Source organism: Hyla sarda, chromosome 1 (assembly GCF_029499605.1).
Source record: "Hyla sarda isolate aHylSar1 chromosome 1, aHylSar1.hap1, whole genome shotgun sequence".
In the NCBI taxonomy this organism is placed as follows: Eukaryota; Metazoa; Chordata; class Amphibia; order Anura; family Hylidae; genus Hyla; species Hyla sarda.
The window spans coordinates 602,031,422-602,054,485 of NC_079189.1; the positions used below are offsets into that span (position 1 = coordinate 602,031,422).

General features: G+C 41.3%; 1 protein-coding gene across 1 annotated transcript in view; it reads right to left on the minus strand.

Annotated features, from left to right (window-relative positions):
• The window catches only part of LOC130294315 (zinc finger protein 208-like), a 71,963-nt gene extending 54,070 nt beyond the window's left edge, over positions 1-17,893 (minus strand). Inside the window, exons 1-5 of the mRNA XM_056543959.1 lie at positions 17,558-17,893; positions 14,295-14,445; positions 14,144-14,211; positions 12,128-12,914; positions 4,507-6,236 (exon numbers count right to left, since the gene is read on the minus strand). Coding sequence (XP_056399934.1) covers positions 4,507-6,236; positions 12,128-12,914; positions 14,144-14,211; positions 14,295-14,445; positions 17,558-17,623 — 2,802 coding nt within the window. The 5' untranslated portion in view covers positions 17,624-17,893. The remainder of the gene's footprint in view (positions 1-4,506; positions 6,237-12,127; positions 12,915-14,143; positions 14,212-14,294; positions 14,446-17,557) is intronic.
• Between the last annotated feature and the right edge of the window lie 5,171 nt (positions 17,894-23,064).

Genomic DNA, 23,064 nt, shown 5'->3' on the forward strand with positions numbered 1-23,064 from the left:
TCATTTTCACAAGGGAAAATAGGAAAAAAGCCCCCAAAAATTTGTAACCCCATTTCTTCTGAGTAAGAACATACCCCAAATGTGGATGTAAAGTGCTCTGCAGGTGCACTACAATGCTCAGAAGAGAAGGAGCACCATTGGGATTTTGAAGAGAAAATGTGTCTGGAATTGAAAGCCCCCATAGTGCCAGAACAATGGACCCACCAACATGTGACCCCATTTTGGAAACTACACCCCTCACGTAATGTAATAAGGGGTACAGTAAGCATTTATGCCCCACAGGTATCTGACAGATTTTTTGAACAGTGGTCTGTGAAAATGAGAAAAATTTTCATTTGCTCAGCCCACGGTTCCAAAGATCTGTCAAATGCTAGTGGGGTGTAAATGCTCACTGCACCCCTTATTTCATTCTGTGAGGTGTGCAGTTTCCAAAATGGGATCACATGTGGGGGGTCCACTGTTCTGGCACCACGAGGGGCTTTGTAAACGCACATGGCCCCTGACTTTTATTCCAAACAAATTCTCTTTCCAAAAGCTCAATGGCGCTCCTCCTCTTCTGAGCAATGTGGTTCGGCCGCAGAGCACTTGACGTCCACACATGGGGTATTTCCATACTCAGAAGAAATGGGGTCACAAATATAGGGGGTAATTTTCTCCTATTACCCCTTGTAAAAATGTAAAATTTGGGGAAAAAACAGCATTTTAGTGAAAAATTTTTTTTTTTCATTTATACATCCAACTTTAACAAAAAGTCGTGAAATAGCTGTGAGGTGTTAAGGCTCACTGTACCCCTTGTTACGTTCCTTGAGGGGTGTAGTTTCCAAAATAGTATGCCATGTGGGTATTTTTGCTGTTCTGGCACCATAGGGGCTTCCTAAATGCGACATGCCCCCCCCCCCCCAAAAAAAAAACCATTTCAGCAAAATTTGCTTTCCAAAAGCCAAATGTGACTCCTTCTCTTCTGAGCATTGTAGTTCGCCTGCAGAGCATTTTACGTCCTAACATGGGGTATTTCATTACTCAGAAGAGATGGGGTTACAAATTTTGGGGGGCATTTTCTCCTATTACCCTTTATAAAAATGGTAAATTTGGGGGGAAAAACTGCACTTTAGTGAAATTTTTTTTTTCATTTACACATCCCACTTTGATGACTTTTTGTTAAACACCTGTGGGGTATTAAGGCTCACTGGACCCCTTTTTACGTGCCTTGAGGGGTGTAGTTTCCAAAATAGTATGCCATGTGGGTTTTTTTCTGCTGTTCTGGCACCATAGGGGCTTCCTAAATGTGACATTTCAGAAAAAAAACATTTCAGAAAAACTCACTCTCCAAAATTCCACTGTCGCTCCTTCCCTTCTGAGCCCTCTACTGCGCCAGCCGAACACTTTACATCCACATATGAGGTATTTCCTTACTCGAGAGAAATTGGGTTACACATTTTGAGAGGATTTTTCTCCTTTTACCCCTTGTAAAAATTCAAAAACTGGGTCTACAAGAACATGCCAGTGTAAAAAATGAAGATTTTGAATTTTCTCCTTCACTTTGCTGCTATTCCTGTGAAACACCTAAAGGGTTAACACACCTACTGAATGTCATTTTGAATACTTTGAGGGGTGCAGTTTTTATAATGGGGTCATTTATGGGGTATTTCTAATAAGAAAGCCCTTCAAATCCACTTCAAACCTGAACTGGTCCATGAAAAACCAGTTCGTCCAAAAGTAAAAACATGTCAACTTTATGATGCAAACATAAAGTAGACATGTTGAATATGTGAATCAAAATATAATTTATTTGGAATATCCATTTTCCTTACAAGCAGAAAGCTTCAAAGTTAGAAAAATGCAAAATGTTAAATTTTTTCATCAAATTTTGCAAGTATCAACAAAATTTTACCACTAACATAAAGTAGAATATGTCAAGAAAAAACAGTCTCGGAATCAGAATGAAAAGTAAAAGCGTCCCAGAGTTATTAATGTTTAAAGTGACAGTGGTCAGGTGTGCAAAAAACGCTCTAGTCCTACAGTGAAAAATTGGCTGCTCCTTAAGAGGTTAAAATCAACTGGGGCAGGAAAGTTATAGGAAGTTTTGTAGTTCTTTTCCCATACAAGTCAATGGGAAATATATGTTACTACATAACTTCCAAACGGCTGGAGATATTTCGATAATACTTGGTCACATGTTACTTATATGTCCACTTAAAATATAGGAGTGTTATTTTAACCCTTAACTACCCCCATTTGTGAGGGTCGGGGTTTTTGTTTAAAGTCCCATGCAAATCAGTGGGAAATGTATGTTCCCACATAACTTCCGTACGGCTGGAGAGATTTCAATACCTGGTACACATATTACGGGTCGGGATAGGAGGACGGGATGGGAGGTCGGGATAGGAGGACGGGATAGGAGGACTGGGATATGAGGTCAGGATAGGAGGACGGGATAGGAAGACGGGATATGAGCACTTAATATGAGGTCGAGATAGGAGGACGGGATAGGAGGTCGGGATAGGAGGACAAGATAGGAGGACGAGGTAGGAGGTCAGGGTAGGAGGACGGGATATGAGGTCGTGATATGAGGACGGGATAGAAGGTCAGGATATGGGGTCGGGATATGACAACAATATATGAGGACGGGTTATGAAGTCAAAAGCTTCCTCCTTTGTTTATTTTCCTCCCCAACAAGGATTAGGAAGGAAAAACCGGGCAACGCCGGGTAACGCTGCTAGTGTTACTATAAAGTGTACTGCGAAACTAGGAAAAAAAATTGTGAGTAAAAAAAAAAAAAAAGTAATTTTGGATGTTTTAATTTTTACAGTGCACTTCGCTTTAATCTTATTGACCCACAGAATAAAAATAACGCATCAGCTTTACGCTAAAGTTCACTGTACAAAACAAATCATCCAAAATTACTTTAATTTCTTTTTATAGAGCATTTGTTTCATCTTACTACTTTAAAAAAATAATTTTATGGTAAATTCAACCCCCCCCCAATTCTGACAATTATTTGCCCAACTTTTTTTATTTTTCAGTATACAGGTCTGTATGGAGGCTCATTTTTTGTAGATGGGACTTTGACAGTTTTTTTTCAGCATTTTTTGTTGACAAAAAAAATCCGCAATTCTGGCGTTTAGTATTTCCTTTCCATTACACCATGTGGGATCAATAACATATTTGCATAGTTCTTTTTTTTTTTTTTTTTGATTATTGTTTTTATTTGAAAAATGGAATGTTGGTGATTTTTATTAGGGGAGGGGTCTTTTTTACTTTTTCATATTTTTTTCAAATAGTTTTTTTTTATTAATTACATTTTTTTTCTCAAATGGACATTTATAAGCAATCACTAGATTGCTTATACAGATCAATGCTATGCTAGTTAGATCAGTGCTTTGCCGGCACAGCCTGCCTGTGGCAAATTATCGGTAGAATTACTAAGGCAGGCACACGGCAGGGATGCCAATCGGGCATCTGACAATTAGCCTTTTAAATGCCGCAATCACTATTGTTTATGGCGTTTAAAGGCTCAAATAACCAACATCGGCGGGAGCACTGATGTCAGTCATTGACAGTGAGTGGTGGGTGCTGATAGCAGCCGACACCCGCCATATATGAAGCCACTTCCGAGCTCACTACATTTTCTGTTAGAAAACAGCTGTCGTACATGTACAGGAGTCTGCATTAAGTTGGCCTCTTGAATCAGCAAATGATCTGCTGTCTACATATTTCGTATACCCCCAACCCTAAAAACAGGAAGGGCGCAATCAAATAATCAAAAAAAGGTACTCTTCCCTCCCCCTTTATATTCCACATAAATTTTAATGAAAAGTCTGCCAACCCTGTTGATTTTAACAGGACAAGTGAACCCATTAAAGGGGTACTCCCATGCCCCAGCCTTCTGAACATCTGGTTCAGAAGGCTTGGAGGAGCGGCAGCAACGTCACGGCAACGCCCCCTTGTGACATCCCGACCATGCCCCCTCCATTCATGTCTACGGGAGGGGCGTGTCTGCTAACACGCCCCTCCCATAGACATGAATGGAGGGGGGGGGGGGAGCGACGTCACGAAAGGCGTGGCCGTGACATCACAAACAAAGCCTCCGGCCCCGAGTGTTCTGAACAAAATGTTCAGAACGCTGGAGCAGCGGAGCACCCCTTTAACGGTTCATTTTAAACAACATATTAGATCTTAGATCTAGATTTTATTGTGCACAATACATGAGATTTTTTATGAAAACTCTTTAAATGACACAACACCTCCCAAATAATAAACAATCAAATTTTACCAAAATTGTCATAACATTAATTACATAATATATACAGTACTTCCATAATACAATCAATTCATTTCAACATGATTGCAGTATAATGTGTGTGAAATAAACAAAAATGGGATACAATTGGCTTGTTGTTGTTTTTTGCAACTTTTCATGAAAGTAAAAACACATTTACTGAGCCAAAAATTAGACTTTTAACAATACAAACTTTTTACTGGTCATGAAAATGGCTTCTAATGTGTGTGAATTCTCTGATGTTCAACAAGATGTGATTTCTGAGTAAAACATTTTCCACATTCTGAACATGAAAATGGCTTCTCCCCGGTGTGAGTTCTATGATGCAGAACAAGACGTGATTTCACAGCAAAACATTTCCCACATTCTTGGCATGAAAATGGCTTCTCCCCTGTGTGGATGCTCAGATGTGCAACAAGGCTTGCTTTCATAGTAAAACATTTCCCACATTCTGAGCATGAAAATGGCTTCTCTCCTGTGTGAATCCTCTGATGGTCAACAAGATATGATTTTGCAGTATAAGTTTTCCCACATTCTTTGCACGAAAATGGCTTCTCCCCAGTGTGAGTTTTCATATGTTTATCAAGGTTTGATTTGGAACTAAAACATTTCCCACATTCTTGGCATGAAAACGGCTTCGCCCCTGTGTGAATTCTCTGATGTTGAACAAGGTGTGATTTCATAGTAAAACATTTCCCACATTCTTGGCATGAAAATGGCTTCTCCCCTGTGTGAATCCTCTCATGATCAACAAGATATGCTTTCATAGTAAAACATTTCCCACATTCCTGACATGAAAATGGCTTCTCCCCCATATGAGTTCTCACATGTCTTTCAAGCTGTGATTTAAAAATAAAACATTTCCCACATTCTTCGCATGGAAATGGCTTCTCCCCTGTATGAATTATCTGATGTTGAAAAAGATGTGATTTCATAGTAAAACATTTCCCACATTCTAAACAGGAAAATGGCTTCTCCCCTGTGTGAATCCGCAGATGGTCAACAAGATATGATTTCATAGTAAAACATTTCCCACATTCTTGGCATGAAAATGGCTTCTCCCCTGTGTGAATCCGCTGATGGTCAACTAGATATGATTTCACAGTAAAACATTTCCCACATTCTTTGCATGAAAATGGCTTCTCTCCTGTGTGAGTTCTCACATGTTTATCAAGGTGTGATTTCAAAATAAAACATTTTCCACATTCTTGGCATGGAAAAGGCTTCTCCCCTGTGTGAATTCTCACATGATTATCAAACTGTGATTTGAAAAAAAAACTTTTTCTACACTCTGAGCATGAAAATGGCTTCTCCCCTGTGTGAAATTTCTGATGGTCAACAAGATATGATTTCATAGCAAAACATTTCCCACATTCTTGGCATGAAAATGGCTTCTCCCCTGTGTGAGTTCTCGCATGTCTATCTAGCTGTGATTTAAAAATAAAACATTTCCCACATTCTTTGCATGAAAATTGCTTTTCCCCTGTGTGAGATCTCATATGTCTATCAAGTTGGGAATTGAAAATAAAACATTTTCCACATTTTGAGCATGGAAATGGCTTCTCCCCCGTGTGTTTCCTCTGATGGTCAATAAGATATGATTTCATAGCAAAACATTTCCCACATTCTTGGCATGAAAACGGCTTCTCTCCCGTATGAATTCTCACATGTCTATCAAGTTGGGATTTGAAAATAAAACATTTCCCACATTCTTGGCATGAAAGAAGTTTCTTCCCTGTGTGAATGCTCTGATGCTCAACAAGATGTGACTTAACAGTCTGTGATGGATCAGTAGACAGGACGGGTATAACAGGATGAGATGACAGATCTTGGCTGTGAAGGGCTGAGGGTGTATCTGGGATAATGGAATGTTCTTCATATGTATCTTGTGTGATATCATTATCTGCTTTATAATATGAAGATATAAGATTCTCCTCTGATCTCCTGGTACAATCATCTGCCAAGGATAAAACAGTTTGTTATTTATCAGTAATGGAACCTTAAACATTTTGCACATATGTACAGTCAGTCCCATGTACAGTCACATGTACAGTCAGTCCCATGTACAGTCAGTCCCATGTACAGTCAGTCACATATATAGTTAGTGCTGAATTATTCCAGGACATCATAGAATTTGACAATAGAAATTGACATCATAGAACATTCTCACCATCTGATCTAATCATTTTCTGAACCCCAGATATGTCCCAACAACACTGATGGCACTACAAAGCCCAGCATGTTACACTGCAGGAAAGAATCTATTATATTTTCCTCTACTGTGTATGGCTGTGCTTCCCAATCAGGGTGCCTCCAGCTATTGCAAAACTTCAACTCCCAGCATGCCCGGACAGCTGAAGACTATCTGGGCATACTGGGAGTTGTAGTTTTGAGACAGCTGGAGGCACCCTGGTTGGGAAACACTGGTGTATGGAGTCACCTTGTTTCCATTCTCATTACCTCTATCCTTGTAGCTTACACTGTGCTCTTCACTCCCCAGTTCACTGACTTTTCCATCTCACTGCAGGAGACAAGGTCCATTGTAAGTCTATGGGGGGCGTCTCCTGCAGTAAGACTGAGATCGCAGTGACCCGGGAGTGAAGCGCAGAGCTGTGCTCTTCTTCTGGCTTGTGGCTCTATGCTCGATAAAAACTTTTTTGGACACATCTCTATGTCAATTTTTTTTTGCATATGACAGGTTCACTTTAAAGGGTTACTCCGGTGGAAAACAATTTCTTTTAAAAATCAACTAGTGCTAGAAAGTTATACAGATTTGTAAATTACTTCTGTTTAAAAATCTTAATCCTTCCAGTACTTATCAGCTGCTGTATGCTCCAGAGGAAGTTTTGTTGCTCTTTCTCAGTCTGACCACAATGCTCTCTGCTGACACCTCTGTCCATGTCAGGAACTGTCCAGAGTTGGAGTAAATTCCCATAGAGAACCTCTCCTGCTCTGGACAGTTCCTGACATGGACAGAGGTGGCAGCAGAGATCACTGTGGACAGACTGGAAAGAACTACACAACTTCCTCTGGAGCATACAGCAGCTGATAAGTACTGGAAGGATTAAGATTTTTATATAGAAATAATTAAAAAATCTGAATAAAACTTTCTGGCACCAGTTGATTTAAAAAGAAATGGTTTTCCACCGGAGTACCCCTTTAAAGTGAACCTGTCATGTGCAAAAAAAATTGAAATAGACATTTTTGCGTTTTCGTTTTTCCCCCCCTCACCTTTAAAGAGCCAGAACCCTTTATTTTTTCTATCCATAGACCCATACGAGGGCTTGTTTTTTGAAAGACCAATTGTACTTTGTAATGACACCTTTCGTGTTACCATAAAGTGTACTGCAAAACTGGGGAAAAAACACTGTGGGTTAAAAAAAAAAAAAAAAAAAAATATATATATATATATATATATATATATATATTCGGTTGCTTTCGTTTTTACAGTGCACTTCGCTTTAATCTTATTGACCCACAGAATAAAAATAACAGGTCCGCTTTACGCTAAAGTGCACTGTACAAAACAAATCATCCAAAACGACTTTATTTTTATCGAGCATGTGTTTAAATTTACCACTTTAAAAAAAATGTTTTATTATAAATTCAAACTCCCCAAATTCTGACCATTTACCCAACTTTTTTTTTTTTTCAGTCTACAGGTCTGTATGCAGACATTTTTTGTAGATGAGACTTGTTGACAGTTTTTTATGTATTTTTTCTGACAAAAAATCCGCAATTCTGGCATTTAATATTTCCTTTCCATTATACCAAGGAAATATTGGTATCAATGACATATTTTGATAGTTCTTTCTATATTTTGCTTATAGTTTTTATTTGAAAAATGGAAATGGTGGTGATTAAATCTTTTATAAGGTTTTTTTTACTTTTTCAAATTTTGTTTAAAATAGTTTTTTTTTTTTCCCCCCTCAAACAGACATAGTGATTGCTTATACAGATCAATGCTATGCTAGTTAGATCAGTGCTTTGCTGGCACAGCCTGCCTGAGGCAAACTATCGGTAGAATTACTATGGTGGGCACACGGCTGCCATAGTGACCGATCAGCGGCACAATCACATTGCAGGGATGCCAATCGACACCTGACACTTAGCCTTTTAAATGCCGCAATCACTATTGTTTATGGCATTTAAAGGCTCAAATAACCAACATCGGCAGGATCACTGATGTCAGTCAATGACAATGAGTGGTGGGTGCTGATAGCAGCCGACACCCGCCATATATGAAGCCACTTCCGAGCTCACTACATTTTCTGTTAGAAAACAGCTGTCGTACATGTACAGGAGTCTGCATTAAGTTGGCCTCTTGAATCAGCAAATGATCTGCTGTCTACACTTTTCTCATACCCCCAACCCTAAAACCAGGAAGGGCGCAATCTATCAAATAATCAAAAAAAGATACTCTTCACTCCCCCTTTATATTCCACATACATTTTAGTGAAAAGTCTGCCAACACTGTTGATTTCAACAAGACAAGTGAACCCTTTGAAGGGGTACTTACATGCCCCAGCCTTCTGAACATCTGGTTCAGAAGGCTTGGAGGAGCGGCAGCGGTCACGGCAACGCCCCCTTGTGACATCACAGCCACGCCGTTCCATTGATGTCTATGGGAGGGGGCGTAGCGACTGTCACGCCCCCTCCCATAGACATCAATGGAGGGGACGTGGTGTGACGTTGTGACCGCGGATGCTGCTCCAAGCCTTCTGAACCAGATGTTCAGAAGGCTAGGGCATGGGAGTACCCCTTTAAGAGGTATGAGGGCCTCCTAACTCCTGACAGATGATGTTGGGAGAAAAAAGGGCTGGGCATGTTGGATTATAGGTACCTGACCTTTTTGTTTTCCATTAGATAAGCCATCGGCAGAGCTGTCTGGCAGCAGCTACTGAACCTATTCTTCAGGTCAGTACGATTACAACGATAACACATTTTTTTAATGATTTACTTTAATTTATAATTTTTTTGCTAAAGGAGTTAAAATCTGCCCCACTCTACCTCTTTTAGTTTCCCCCTGTACAATGGTACACGCCAGAAGATGTTCTTTGTCCCCTTAATTTTCATTCTTTGCATTGAACCCCTGGCCTATAGTCCTATGGCCGTGTCTCGGGTTATAAAATCAATATTTCCAAAACCTAAACTATGCTACTTAATCTCCCTCCTACCCCGTCTTCCCTCCTTCATGTGGACTTTTCCTTCAAGTGGTCTCCCTAATCTCTTAAAGGGGTACTCTACTGCCCCAGCGTTTGGAAGATTTAGCTCCGAACGCTGGGTGCATGCTGCGGGCATTGTAATGTCCTGGCCACGCACCCTCAATGCAAGTCTATGGGAGGGGGCATGGCGTAACGTCACGACAAAATGTTTCAAACGCTGGGGCAGTAGAGTACCCCTTTAAACATTTGGGTATCCACCTCACTCCTCATTATTCCTCCCTCTACTTGGCTAATTTTCCCTCTCTTTTTCGCGAGATTTGGGCTCTGCTAGACCGCTGGCGCTCCCATGACTTATCTTTTTTATGGGTGGATTGTGGTGGTTTAGAAGACGGTCCTCCTTAAGTTGCTTTATTTTTTTGAGACCCTTCCTGTTGGGGTTCCTTTTTTCTGCGATCCGCTTCATGCAATCGGTTTTCCGCTTAATTTTGAACGCCAAACGGCATAGTTTGCCCATGTCTGTTATGATGGGCAGTAAGTCTGCAGAAGGTCTGGCAGTACGGGATCTGGCAAAGTATTACAATGAGGGGTTAATGGCAACATTGGCACACGATCGCTCATGTCAGCCATTACCGGCGGGTCTCCGGCTGATGATAGCAGCTGGGACCTGCCGCGCATGACGCGAGCACCGGTCCGCTGCTCGCGGTCATGTCCATGACGTAAATGTATGTCATGGTGAGTTAAAGCGCAACTGTCATGAACTTTTACTTCAATAACCTGCACACAGCATGTTTACTGTGTGCAGGTGGTTGTTATAACAACCTTTCTACCGAATAGTTCCCGGCTTTTATCATCCTAAAAAACAGTCGGGTAGGCGTGGCGCGAGGTCCGTGTTGCCCCGCCGCCAGCCACGCCCACCGACTGTAATTCAGCGCTGGGACTCTGTGTGATTGACACACAGCTCTCAGCGCATGCGCCGTTCCTTTCTTCTAACGTGCGGCCGCTGCGTATAATGCTTGCGAGCGCTCGCTCCCCCAGAGAGCGCTCGCTCCCGCTGCCATCTTTCTACTCAGGGCGCCTGCGCAGTGCGCCCTGAGTAGAAAGACGGCGGAGGGAGCGAGCGCTTGCAAGCATTATACGCAGCGGTGCGCATGTTAGAAGAAGTGAACGGCACATGCACTGGGACTGAGTCCCAGCGCTGAATTACAGTCGGTGGGCGTGGCTGGCGGCAGGGCATCGCGGACCTCGCGCCACGCCTACCTGACTGTCCGTGGCTTTCATAAAAAGCCTTTTTTAGGGTAATAAAAGCCGGGAACTATTAGGTTGAAAGGTTGTTATAACAACCACCTGCACACAGTACACATGCTGTGTGCAGGTTATTGCAGTAAAAGTTCATGACAGTTGCGCTTTAACGCACCATGACATACATTTACGTCCGGTGTCGTTAAGGGGTTAAAGAGGCACTGTCATTATGAAAAACCTTTTATATTTTGTAGTACTACTGATTAGATGACTTTTTTCAATACATACATACATACAAAAATTACATTTTACTAAAAAATTTAAAATGAAAATATCCACCACTAGGGATCATCTGTCTTTATGCAGAAAGACTACTCTGTATTTTGCAGCATAGTGAATACTGGCCGTAAAGTGTGATGGTATCCAGTATAGGAGATCACCATTGCACCACTACAGCTTTCGTTCCTAAACTTCCATGATGAGAGTTGTAGTTTTGAAACAGCTGGTGGTACAATCTTTATTCTGTATTTATTCTTTATTCTGTATTCTCCAGCTGTGTGCCTCCAGCTCTTAAAAAACTAAAGACAAAGGATGTGTGGGCATGCTTTGAGTTGTAGTTTTGCAACAGCTAAAGGCAACACTGCTCTAACACAGTGCTTTACAAACACTGCAGCTCCAGCTCTTGCAAAACTACAACTCCCAGCATGCTTGAACAGCCAAAGCTTTCTCTGACTCCTGAATTACAAAGAAGCTGAAAAGAAACGCAAATTACAAAAGAAATCAGTGTACACATCAACAAACACTTAACACAGCGCCACCTATTGACTTCAATATACTTCAGACAACATTTAACAAGTCTGCGGCTGTTGCTTATATTTCAACAAATCTTTTATGTTTTTATCTACATATAAAAGGAGCTTATGGTCAAAAAATTGGGAAAATACTTTTCCCTTCTAAGTAGTGACAGAGGATGATGAGGAAATAAGCCTCAGCATTCAAACATTGTGCGAGAATTACCTGTTTACTAGAAACAGAGAACAAGTACATGAGATATAAGATGGAGGATACAGAGAAGACTGATAGAAAGTGGATAAGAATACTAGAGAATACCAGAAGTCTGTGGCTGTTGCTTATATTTCAAATTTTTTTTTTATAGATAATAGCTCCTTAGTCCCAAAATTATGAAAATACATTTCCCTCATCATGACTGACAGCAGAAGATGATTCTACATCCATATTATAAGCTCACAGCATGTGTCATAGCCTATAACAGTGTCACAATTTTATCCAGATTTCATTCATATTTAGGTTAAGTGGGGAATATATACTGCACAAAGTGACAGAACAGCCGTACACTAATTTTTTGATATTTTTTGTTAAATCCCTGTAAAATTGACTGAATGAAATCAGTGACTCTTCTCTGCATTTAATGGTTACAACTCACCTGGGTGGTTACCTGCAGGAATGTCCTCCTTATACTGCTCATCACTGCTCACATCTTTCTCTTCTTCCTTTATGTCTGTAGTATTAATATAGATCAGATCTTTCCCTGTAGGAATGTCCTCCTTATACTTCTCATCACCACTCACATCTGTCTCTTTTTCTTCTTCCTTTATGTCTGTAGCATTAATATAGATCAGATCTTTCCCTGTTGGAATGTCCTCCTTATACTGCTCATTACCGCTCACATCTGTCTCTTCATCCTTTATGTCTGTAGTATTAATATAGACCAGATCTTTCCCTGTAGGAATGTCCTCCTTATACTGCTCATCACCACTCACATCTGTTTCTTTTTCTTCTTCCTTTATGTCTGTAGCATTAATATAGATCAGATCTTTCCCTGTAGGAATGTTCTCCTTATACTGCTCATCACCACTCACACCTGCCTCTTCTACTTCTTCCTTTATGTCTGTAGCATTAATATAGATCAGATCTTTCCCTGTACAAATGTCCTCCTTATACTGCTCATCACCACTCACATCTGTCTCTTCTACTTCTTCCTTTATGTCTGTAGCATTAATATAGTTCAGATCTTTCCCTGTAGGAATGTCCTCCTTATACTGCTCACTACTGCTCACATCTGTCTCTTCTTCTTCCTTTATGTCTGTAGCATTAATATAGTTCAGAGGAATGTCCTCCTTATATTGCTCATCACCGCTCACATATTTCTTTTCTTCTCCCTTTATGTCTGTAGCATTAATATAGTTCAGATCTTTACCCTGATCCATGAGCTGTGGAAGAAATATCGTAAAAGTCATCAGACAGTAGAAGAAGAGAAGTCATGTGAATTGTTTTAGGTTAAAAAAAGATTATTAAAGCGCAGCTGTCATTTTAGGTATCTTATCAGGATAAGCTTCCTTGTGTGTGTGTGTGTGTACATATCAAGTAGCACTGTTTCTGGCCATTACATACAATAACATACAAGGCATTTTTCATCAGAGTTCTGCTCTAGAGGCTTAATTTTTCATTTTTAGTTGTCTCTAAGCTGGTGGGTGCTGCCTAGCCTCTATGATGACTCCCAAGCACACACATACCAAGAGGATCGTATTATTCTCTTTATAGTACACTCTAAAAAGCTACTGTAGCATGGAGGACATTATAGATCAGTAGTGAGTAGTCTACATTGAAAATCAAGCCTTGAGGTAAATTCAATGGATCTGGACCTGCTGCTCTACTCAACCAGAGTATATCTTAGGACTCCACTCTAGGGACCATTTGGCCTACCTGAAAAGCAGCTACCCAGGCCAGGACAACTGTACTGACCTTGTACTCTCTACCAGCAGAGTTCCAACTTCCACTGCAGGAGTGGAGTCTAAGTACCCTCTAAGGTTCCTACCCTTTATCCCACTCCAGGATGTGCAAGCTGGAACTCTGCTGGTAGAAGACACCAGGACATTTTACAAGAGTGGTCCTGGTGTCTGTAGCCATTTACCAGGTGGGGCACATGGTCCAAGTGGCAGGCATCGGGAATCAGGCAGAGGTGGGACTGTATGGAGGAGTTAGTAGTAGGCTGGAAGCGAGGTAGTGGAAGTGTGGTGGTAGACAACCCAGGTTTAGCATTTTTTTTCCCCGAGCATAGTTTCTGCAGCACAAATCAGAAACAACACACCTTAGCAGTGTCTGCAACCCAGCGGCACTGAGTGTTGGGAACGGCAGGTGCACACAGGCTTTAGAAATGGAGGAGAATGTAATACATTTTGGGGCCCCTGTTTCTAGGGGGCAAACCAGGAGCTTTGCAGTCTCTGTGTGTCTCTTCTCCCTAAATTCATCCCCCCATAATGGTAACCATTTCATTATCATGATGCCAAAACTGAGATTACAGGAGGAGTTATCTGAGCCCCATAGCTGTGCACCTTTCTCATTCCACAAGTATAAAGCATATAATACTGTAGGATAAAACAAGACTGAACACAAGAGCTTCACAGCCCTTCTACAGATCATAGGGAATATCTCCATCTACCTGATCCTGATCCTGTGGAAGAAGAGGACGGGGACACCTCTCTGCTGCTGTTCTCTTACTGGATCTGACTGTAGGGAACACATACAGAGACTGAATTCATTCTTTACATACAAATAATGAGAGGACGTGTGTATATAGTCATGTCTATTACCTGCTGATGTGAGGGGCTGCTGATCCTCCATCATCACCTGATCCTTGTACTGATCCTTGTGTCCTTCTACATACTCCCACTCCTCCATGGAGAAATAGACCGCCACGTCCTGACACCTTATAGGAACCTGGAGAGACCTCAGCACTGTTCTCTATATAAGGAATGTTACTTTATATTAGTTACATCCATTGGGACACAGACAGGCAGGTTAGTGAGATTAGGAAAGTACAGAAAATACCACAAAAAATCCAGAATAACCAACGTTTTGAGCCTTGTGCATGGCAGATCTGCAGACATATGGACCTAAGGCTTTTTTTCAAACCGTACTAACTATACAATATTAATAATAATAATAATAATAATAATAATAATAATAATAAAATATAGCTTTATCTGGAGAAACAATAAGAGAGTAACCATGATCCGCTAGATATGTAGGGCCCTTGGTTACTGAATTGACATAAATTAAAAAAGGAGATCACCAATGAGGCTCAGATAAAATAAAACTTAAAGGGGTACTCCGCTGCTCAGCGTTTGGAACAAACTGTTCCGAACGCTGGAGCCGGCGCCGGGAGCTCGTGACGTTATAGCCCTGCGCCCTCGATGCAAGTCTATGGGAGGGGGGCGTGACTAATGTCACGCCCCCTCCCATAGACTTGCATTGAGGAGGTGGAGCGTGATGTCATGAGGGGCGGGGCTATGACGTCAAGAACTCCCGAAACAGTTTGTTCCAAACGCTGAGCAGTGGAGTACCCCTTTAACCCCTTAAGGACCAGTTGTCCTTTGTAATGACATCACTCATTATATCATAAAATGTATGGCGCAACCAAAAAACACTATTTTTGTGGGGAAATTAAAACGCAATTTTGCTAATTTTGGAAGGTTTCGTTTTCACGCCGTACAATTTATGGTAAAAATGACGTGTGTTCTTTATTCTGAGGGTCAATACGATTAAAATGATACCCATTATTATATACTTTTATATTATTGTTGTGCTTAATAAAAATCACAAACTTTTTAACCAAATTAGTACGTTTATAATCCCTTTATTTTGATGACCTCTAACTTTTTTATTTTTCCGTAAAAGCGGCGTTATGGGGGCTCATTTTTTGCGCCATGATCTGTACTTTTTTTTGATACCACAATTGCATATAAAAAACTTTTAATACATTTTTTATAATTTTTTTTAATAAAATGTATAAAAAAAAGTAGGAATTTTGGACTTTTTTGTTTTTTTTTTCGTTCACCGCCGTTCACCGTACGGGATCATTAACATTTTATTTTAATAGTTCGGACATTTACGCACGCGGCGATACCAAATATGTCTATAAAAAAAAAATTTTACGCTTTTTGGGGCGTAAAATAGGAAAAAACGGACGTTTTACTTTTTTATTGGGGGAGGGGATTTTTCCCTTTTTTTTTTACTTTTACTTTTACATTTTTTTTTATTTTTTTTTTTTAACACTTGAATAGTCCCCATAGGGGACTATTCATAGCAATACCATGATTGCTAATACTGATCTGTTCTATGTATAGGACATAGAACAGATCAGTATTATCGGTCATCTCCTGCTCTGGTCTGCTCGATCACAGACCAGAGCAGGAGACGCCGGGAGCCGCACGGAGGAAGGTGAGGGGACCTCCGTGCGGCGTTATGAATGATCAGATCCCCGCAGCAGCGCTGTGGGCGATCCGATCATTCATTCAAATCGCGCACTGCCGCAGATGCCGGGATCTGTATTGATCCCGGCACCTGAGGGGTTAATGGCGGACGCCCACGAGATCGCGGGCGTCGGCCATTGCCGGCGGGTCCCTGGCTGCGATCAGCAGCCGGGATCAGCCGCGCATGACACGGGCATCGCTCCGATGCCCGCGGTTATGCACAGGACGTAAATGTACGTCCTGGTGCGTTAAGTACCACCTCACCAGGACGTACATTTACGTCCTGTGTCCTTAAGGGGTTAAAGGGGTACTCCGGTGGAAAACTTTTTTTTTTTTTTTTTTAATGAACTGGTGCCAGAAAGTTAAACAGATTTGTAAATGACTTCTATTAAAAAGTCATAATCCTTCCAGTACTTTTTAGCAGCTGTATGCTACAGGGGAAATTCTTTACTTTTTTAATTTCTTTTTTTGTGTTGTCCACAGTGCTCTCTGCTGACACTTCTGTCTGTGTCAGGAACTGTCCAGAGCAGCATAGGTTTGCTATGGGGATTTTCTCCTGCTCTGGACAGTTCCTGATACAGGCATCAGGTGTCAGCAGAGAGCACTGTGGACAAGACAAAAATGAAATTCAAAAAATAAAGATTTTCCTCTGTAGCAAACAGCTGCTAAAAAGTACTGAAAGGATTAAGATTTTTTAATAGAAGTAATTTACAAATCTGTTTAACTTTCTGGCACCAGTTGATTTGAAAAAAAAAAAAAGTTTTCCACCGGAGTACCCCTTTAACTTTTACTTCGAAATTGTAATAAAAGTAAAAAAAACAAAGATACTTTTAATAAAAGTAAGCACCATGGTATATCAGTGAGACCGGGGACGGGATACAGATGAATACCTACTCTACAAGGCCCTACCAGGAATACAGCCTCCTATATATTAAGTGTGGATGAGGGAAAAGGGGGAAGTGATGATAACAGAATAGAACTCAATAAAAATGTATAGTACACGTTGTGGTAAACCTCTTGCCAACGTGTTTCGCTCACTAGTTATGAGGGCTCATCAGGGAATAAGAGGAGACCACAGTATGGTGCAACAGATGCTGCTAGTTACATAAGAAACATCATAGTTAGGAATATGAACACAATTGTTCCAACAATATAATGATAATAAGAAAGAAACAATCGGAATAGAACGGGTCAATAGGTGTTCGTCTGGGATTAGTGGTTACACAAGGCTCAGTCAGAGAGAGCATACATGTAAGATAAAGACACAGATGAAGCATAAAGGTTGGTACGGTCACCAAATAAACATAAATGCCACATGTTAGTATGAAGGTACCGTATTTTTCACCGTATAAGACGCACTTTTTCTTCCCCCAAAACTTGGGCGGGAAAAGTTGGTGCGTCTTATACGGCGAATACACATTAAAACCCTGTCCTATCGCGGCGGTTCCTGCGGCCATCAACGGCCGGGACCCGCGGCTAATACAGGACATCACCGATCGCGGTGATGCCCTGTATTAACCGTTCAGACGTGGCGATCAAAGCTGACCGCCGCGTCTGAAGGGAAAGTGAAACTAACCCGGCTGCACCGGGAGGGACCTTACCTGCCTCCTCGGTGTCTGCTCCGTGCCGGGATCCCCTGCATGGCCGGCGCTCTCCTTCGTCGTCATCACGCACGCCGTCCCGTCATCCAATAGGAGCGGCGTGCGTAGTGATGACGTGATGGCGGCGACAGAGATCGAGGATACTGGGCAGCAGAGACGTTCTGGAGCGGCGGGGACACCCCGGGGACGCGGCGACAGCGATGGAGGGCGACATCCAGGGCAGCGGTGACGAGCGGTGACGGGTCCAGGGCGACGGGGACACGTGAGTATTAACTCCTATACCAGTGGTCTTCAACCTGCGGACCTCCAGATGTTGCAAAACTACAACTCCTGGCATGCCCGGACAGCCAACGGCTGTCCGGGCATGCTGGGAGTTGTAGTTTTGCAACATCTGAAGGTTCGCTGGTTGAAGATCACTGTTAGAGATGAGCGAACTTACAGTAAATTCGATTCGTCACGAACTTCTCGGCTCGGCAGTTGATATCTTTTCCTGCATAAATTAGCTCAGCTTTCCGGTGCTCCGGTGGGCTGGAAAAGGTGGATACAGTCCTAGGAGACTCTTTCCTAGGACTTTATCCACCTTTTCCAGCCCACCGGAGCACCGGAAAGCTGAACTAATTTATGCAGGAAAAGTCATCAACTGCCGAGCCGGGAAGTTCGTGACGAATCGAATTTACTGTAAGTTCGCTCATCTCTAATCACTGTCCTATACTTTACACTGTATTCTAGATTTTCCTCCATTAAAATTGGGTGCGTCTTCTATGCCGGAGCGTCCTATAGGGCGAAAAATACGGTAAGTACACAAGCCACAGGTAACACACAAAGGTGGAGATTTATCAAAACCTGTCCAGAGGAAAAGTTGCCCATAGCAACCAATCAGATCGCTTCTTTCATTATTAACAAGGCCTCTGCTAAATGAAAGAAGTGATCTGATTGGTTGCTATGGGCAACTGGGCAACTTTTCCTGGGCACAGGTTTTGATAGACATTCAGGGTGTTTTAGCCCATATTGGTGTTCAGTATCAATAGGTAAGGCTTAGTCAGATGTGCCAGTGCCCTGAGAGACAAACCCTCGGGGTAAGACCAGTCAATAGATAAAGGCACGTGACGCCACAGACCCCTAGAAGATACAGCATGAGGTATACAGATAAGGGGGGCAGGTCCTGGACAAAGTGCATGTCATGTGGCTGACAACGCTGATCCTGCCGTGTCCTCATGACGCGCTCCTGTGCTAAAGTACAGAGGCTCCGTACATGAGATAGCGGGGGGCCCCAGCGCTCGGACCCCAGCGATCTAGAACTAGTTTTTGAGCATGAGACTTGTCCTTTAAGAAACAATGAGATAGTGTCTATTTACGTCCATCTTATTGATTCTCAACCAGGGTGCCTCCAGCTGTTGCAAAACTACAAATCTATCTCATATCTATATATCTCCTATCTATCTATATCTATCTCCTATCTATCTATCTATATCTATCTCATATCTATCTCTATCTATCTATCTCTCATATCTATCTATCTATCTCATATCTATCTATCTCATATCTATCTATCTATCTATCTCATATCTATCTCTATCTATCTATCTCATATCTATCTATCTCCTATCTATCTATCTCCTATCTATCTATAGCTATCTCCTATCTATCTATCTCATATCTATCTCTCCTATCTATCTATCTATCTATCTCATATCTATCTATCTAATCTATCTCATATCTATCTATCTATCTATCTCCTATCTATCTATATCTATCTCCTATCTCTCTCCTATCTCCTATCTATCTCATATCTATCTATCTATCTCATATCTATCTATCTCATATCTATCTCTATCTATCTATCTATCTATCTCCTATCTATCTATCTCATATCTATCTCTATCTCTCCTATCTATCTATCTATCTATCTAATCTATCTCATATCTATCTATCTCCTATCTATCTATATCTATCTCCTATCTCTCTCTTATCTCATATCTATCTCATATCTATCTATCTATCTCATAACTATCTATCTCCTATCTATCTCATATCTATCTATCTATCTATCTATCTCATATCTATCTATCTATCTATCTATCTCATATCTATCTATCTATCTCATATCTATCTATCTATCTCATATCTATCTATCTCATATCTATCTATCTCCTATCTCATATCTATCCTATCTATCTCATATCTATCTATCTATCTATCTATCTATCTATCTCATATCTATCTAATCTATCTCCTATCTATCTATCATATCTATCCTATCTATCTATCATATTTATCTATCTATCTCATATCTATCTATCTATCTATCTATCTCATATCTATCTATCTCAAATCTATCTATCTATCTATCTATCTCATATCTATCTCCTATCTATCTATCTATCTATCTCCTATCTATCTATCTATCTCATCTATCTATCTATCTCAAATCTATCTATCTATCTCTCATATCTATCTATCTCATATCTATCTATCTATCTATCTATCTATCTATCTATCTCATCTATCTATCTATCTCAAATCTATCTATCTATCTCTCATATCTATCTATCTCATATCTATCTCGCTTCCAGCCCCTAACCCCAGGTCTTTCTACCTAAACTCCCTTCGTGTGCCCCTATTCACAAGATGGGCTGCAGATCCTTTAAAATCAGTACAGGGGCTGCAACTACAGGGTTGCCTACTATCTACTGGGGGCATTACCTACCTGGGGGAACTTCCTACTGATGGTACTACCAACTAGTAGTGCTGGGCGGTATGGCCTAAAATGAATATCACGGTATTTTTTTTTTATTATCGCGGTATCACGAGCCGGGGATAAAACGTCTAAAGTCGGAATACCTCTTTAAATCACATGGTCAATGGTGTACAAAAAAAATAAATAACAGAACTGCTGATTTTTGGTCCCTTGATATACCAGATAAAATATTAATAAAAAGCGATTACAAAGTCCCATCAAAACAAAAATGGCATTGATAAAAACTACAGAAAAAAGTGCGCCCTCACACATAAAAATGAAAGGGTTAAAGGGGTCAGAAGAGGACAATTTTAAGTATTTTCTTATAAAAAGTTTTTTTTTTTTGTAGCAAAACAAATCCTACATAAACCGGGTATTCTTGTAATCGTACGGACCTACAGAATAAAGAGAACCCGTCATACTTACTGAGAAGCGCACTGCATAGAAACCGAAGCCTCCAGATGTACAAAATGGCGTTTTATTTCAATATCACCCTAAAAATTTATTTTTTTTGCTCTTGCTATAGAACATGAGGTAAAATTAAAAGTCTTTACAAAGAGCAATTGGTGACGCAAAAAACAAGTCTTCATATGGGTCTGTAAGAGGGAAACTAAAGGGTTAATGGTAACAATGGAGGAATCGCTGCTGTTTACATCCACAAATACAAAGTAAATAAAAGTTCTTCAATAATTTCTATGTCCCCCGTAATGACGTCACCGAGAACTGCGACTCCTCCTGATGACATCACAATCCTCACATGTGACCACAAATATATTACTAGCTGAGTACCCGGCGTTGCCCGGTTTTTCCTTCCTAATCCTTATTGGGGAGGAAAATCCACAAAGGAGGAAGCTTTTGACTTCATATCCCAACCCCATATCCCGTCCTCCTATCCTGACCTCCTCTCTCGACCTCCTATCCCGACCTACTATCCCGCCTTCATATCCCGTCCTCATATCCCATCTTCATATCCCGTCCTCATATCCCATCTTCATATCCCGTCCTCATATCCCATCTTCATATCCCATCTTCATATCCCGTCCTCATATCCCATCTTCCTATCCCGTCTTCATATCCCGTCTTCATATCCCGTCCTCATATCCCATCTTCATATCCCGTCCTCATATCCCATCTTCCTATCCCGTCTTCATATCCCGTCTTCATATCCCGTCTTCATATCCCGTCCTCATATCCCATCTTCATATCCCGTCCTCATATCCCATCTTCCTATCCCGTCTTCATATCCCGTCCTCATATCCCATCTTCATATCCCATCTTCATATCCCGTCCTCATATCTCGACCTCATAGCCCGTCCTCATATCCCATCTTCATATCCCGTCCTCATATCCCATCTTCATATCCCATCTTCATATCCCGTCCTCATATCCCATCTTCATATCCCGTCCTAATATCCCGTCCTCATATCCCGTCCTCATATCTCAACCTCATAGCCCGTCCTCATATCCCATCTTCATATCCCGTCCTAATATCCCGTCCTCATATCTCGACCTCATAGCCCGTCCTCATATCCCATCTTCATATCCCGTCCTCATAGCCCGACCCCATACCCCGTCCCCCTATCTCGACCTCCTGTCCCGACTTCATATGCCGTCCTCATGCCACATCCTCATATCCTGTCCTCAGGTGGGACTGATTTGTGATTAAGCTATTGTAAGCTGAAAATAGAAGGGGGCGTGGCTTTGTGGGACTGGGCATGGTTTGCAAGCCAGACCGATAATTAAAAGGGTAGAGAATAAAAGGGGTAGGGCTTAAACAGTGGGCATGTCTTTGTGAGATGGGGTGTGGCTTGCAAGCCGGATTGACATTCACCAGGAGATGCAGAGCACAGCTTGTGGAGTAAGGTACTGGAAGTCCCATATACTTGCATGGGACTTGAAACAAAAGGCCATCTTTTATATAAGGGTGTAGGTAAGGGTTAATTTAACTATCATATCTTTTTATATGACATAAGTAATAAGTGTGCCAGGTATCATCTCCAGCCATACGGAAGTTATGTGGGAACATTTCCCATTGATTTGTATGGGACTTTAAACATAAACCCTGACCCTGGCAAATGGGGGTGAGTAAGGCCCCGTTCACACTACGGAATCTCCGCTCGCTGAATTCCGCGAGCGGAGTTTCCGCCTGGCGGCCGCCGCCGAAGTGTCTTCGGCGCTAGGGCCGCAGGGCACTGAGCCGTCACCATTGATGGCTATGCAGTGCTCGTGGAATCCGCACAAAGAATGAACATGTTCTTCCTTTGCACGGAACAATTTCAGCGGCGGAGTTGTCTGCCTCAGAAATTCCGCAGTGTGAACGGGTCTTGCGGAGACCCATTCACACTAATGTTAAAGTTCACACCGCGGAATTCCGCTCTTGTAATTCCGCGAGAATTCTGTAGTCTGAACATAGCCTAAGGGTTAAATCACCTATCCTATGTTTGTTGTTGACATATAAGTAACATGTGACCAAGTTTCATGTTAATATCTTTAGCCGTATGGAAGTTTTTGTGGAACATACATACATACATATATACATACATATATATATATATATATATATATATATATACACACATACATATACACACATACATACATATATACACACACCCACGTTGAGTTTTATATATATATATATATATACACACATACATATACACACATACATACATATATACACACACCCACGTTGAGTTTTATATATATATATATATACACTACATACCTCCACCACAGACTGTACAGAGCCGTGTACTTACCCTGTGCT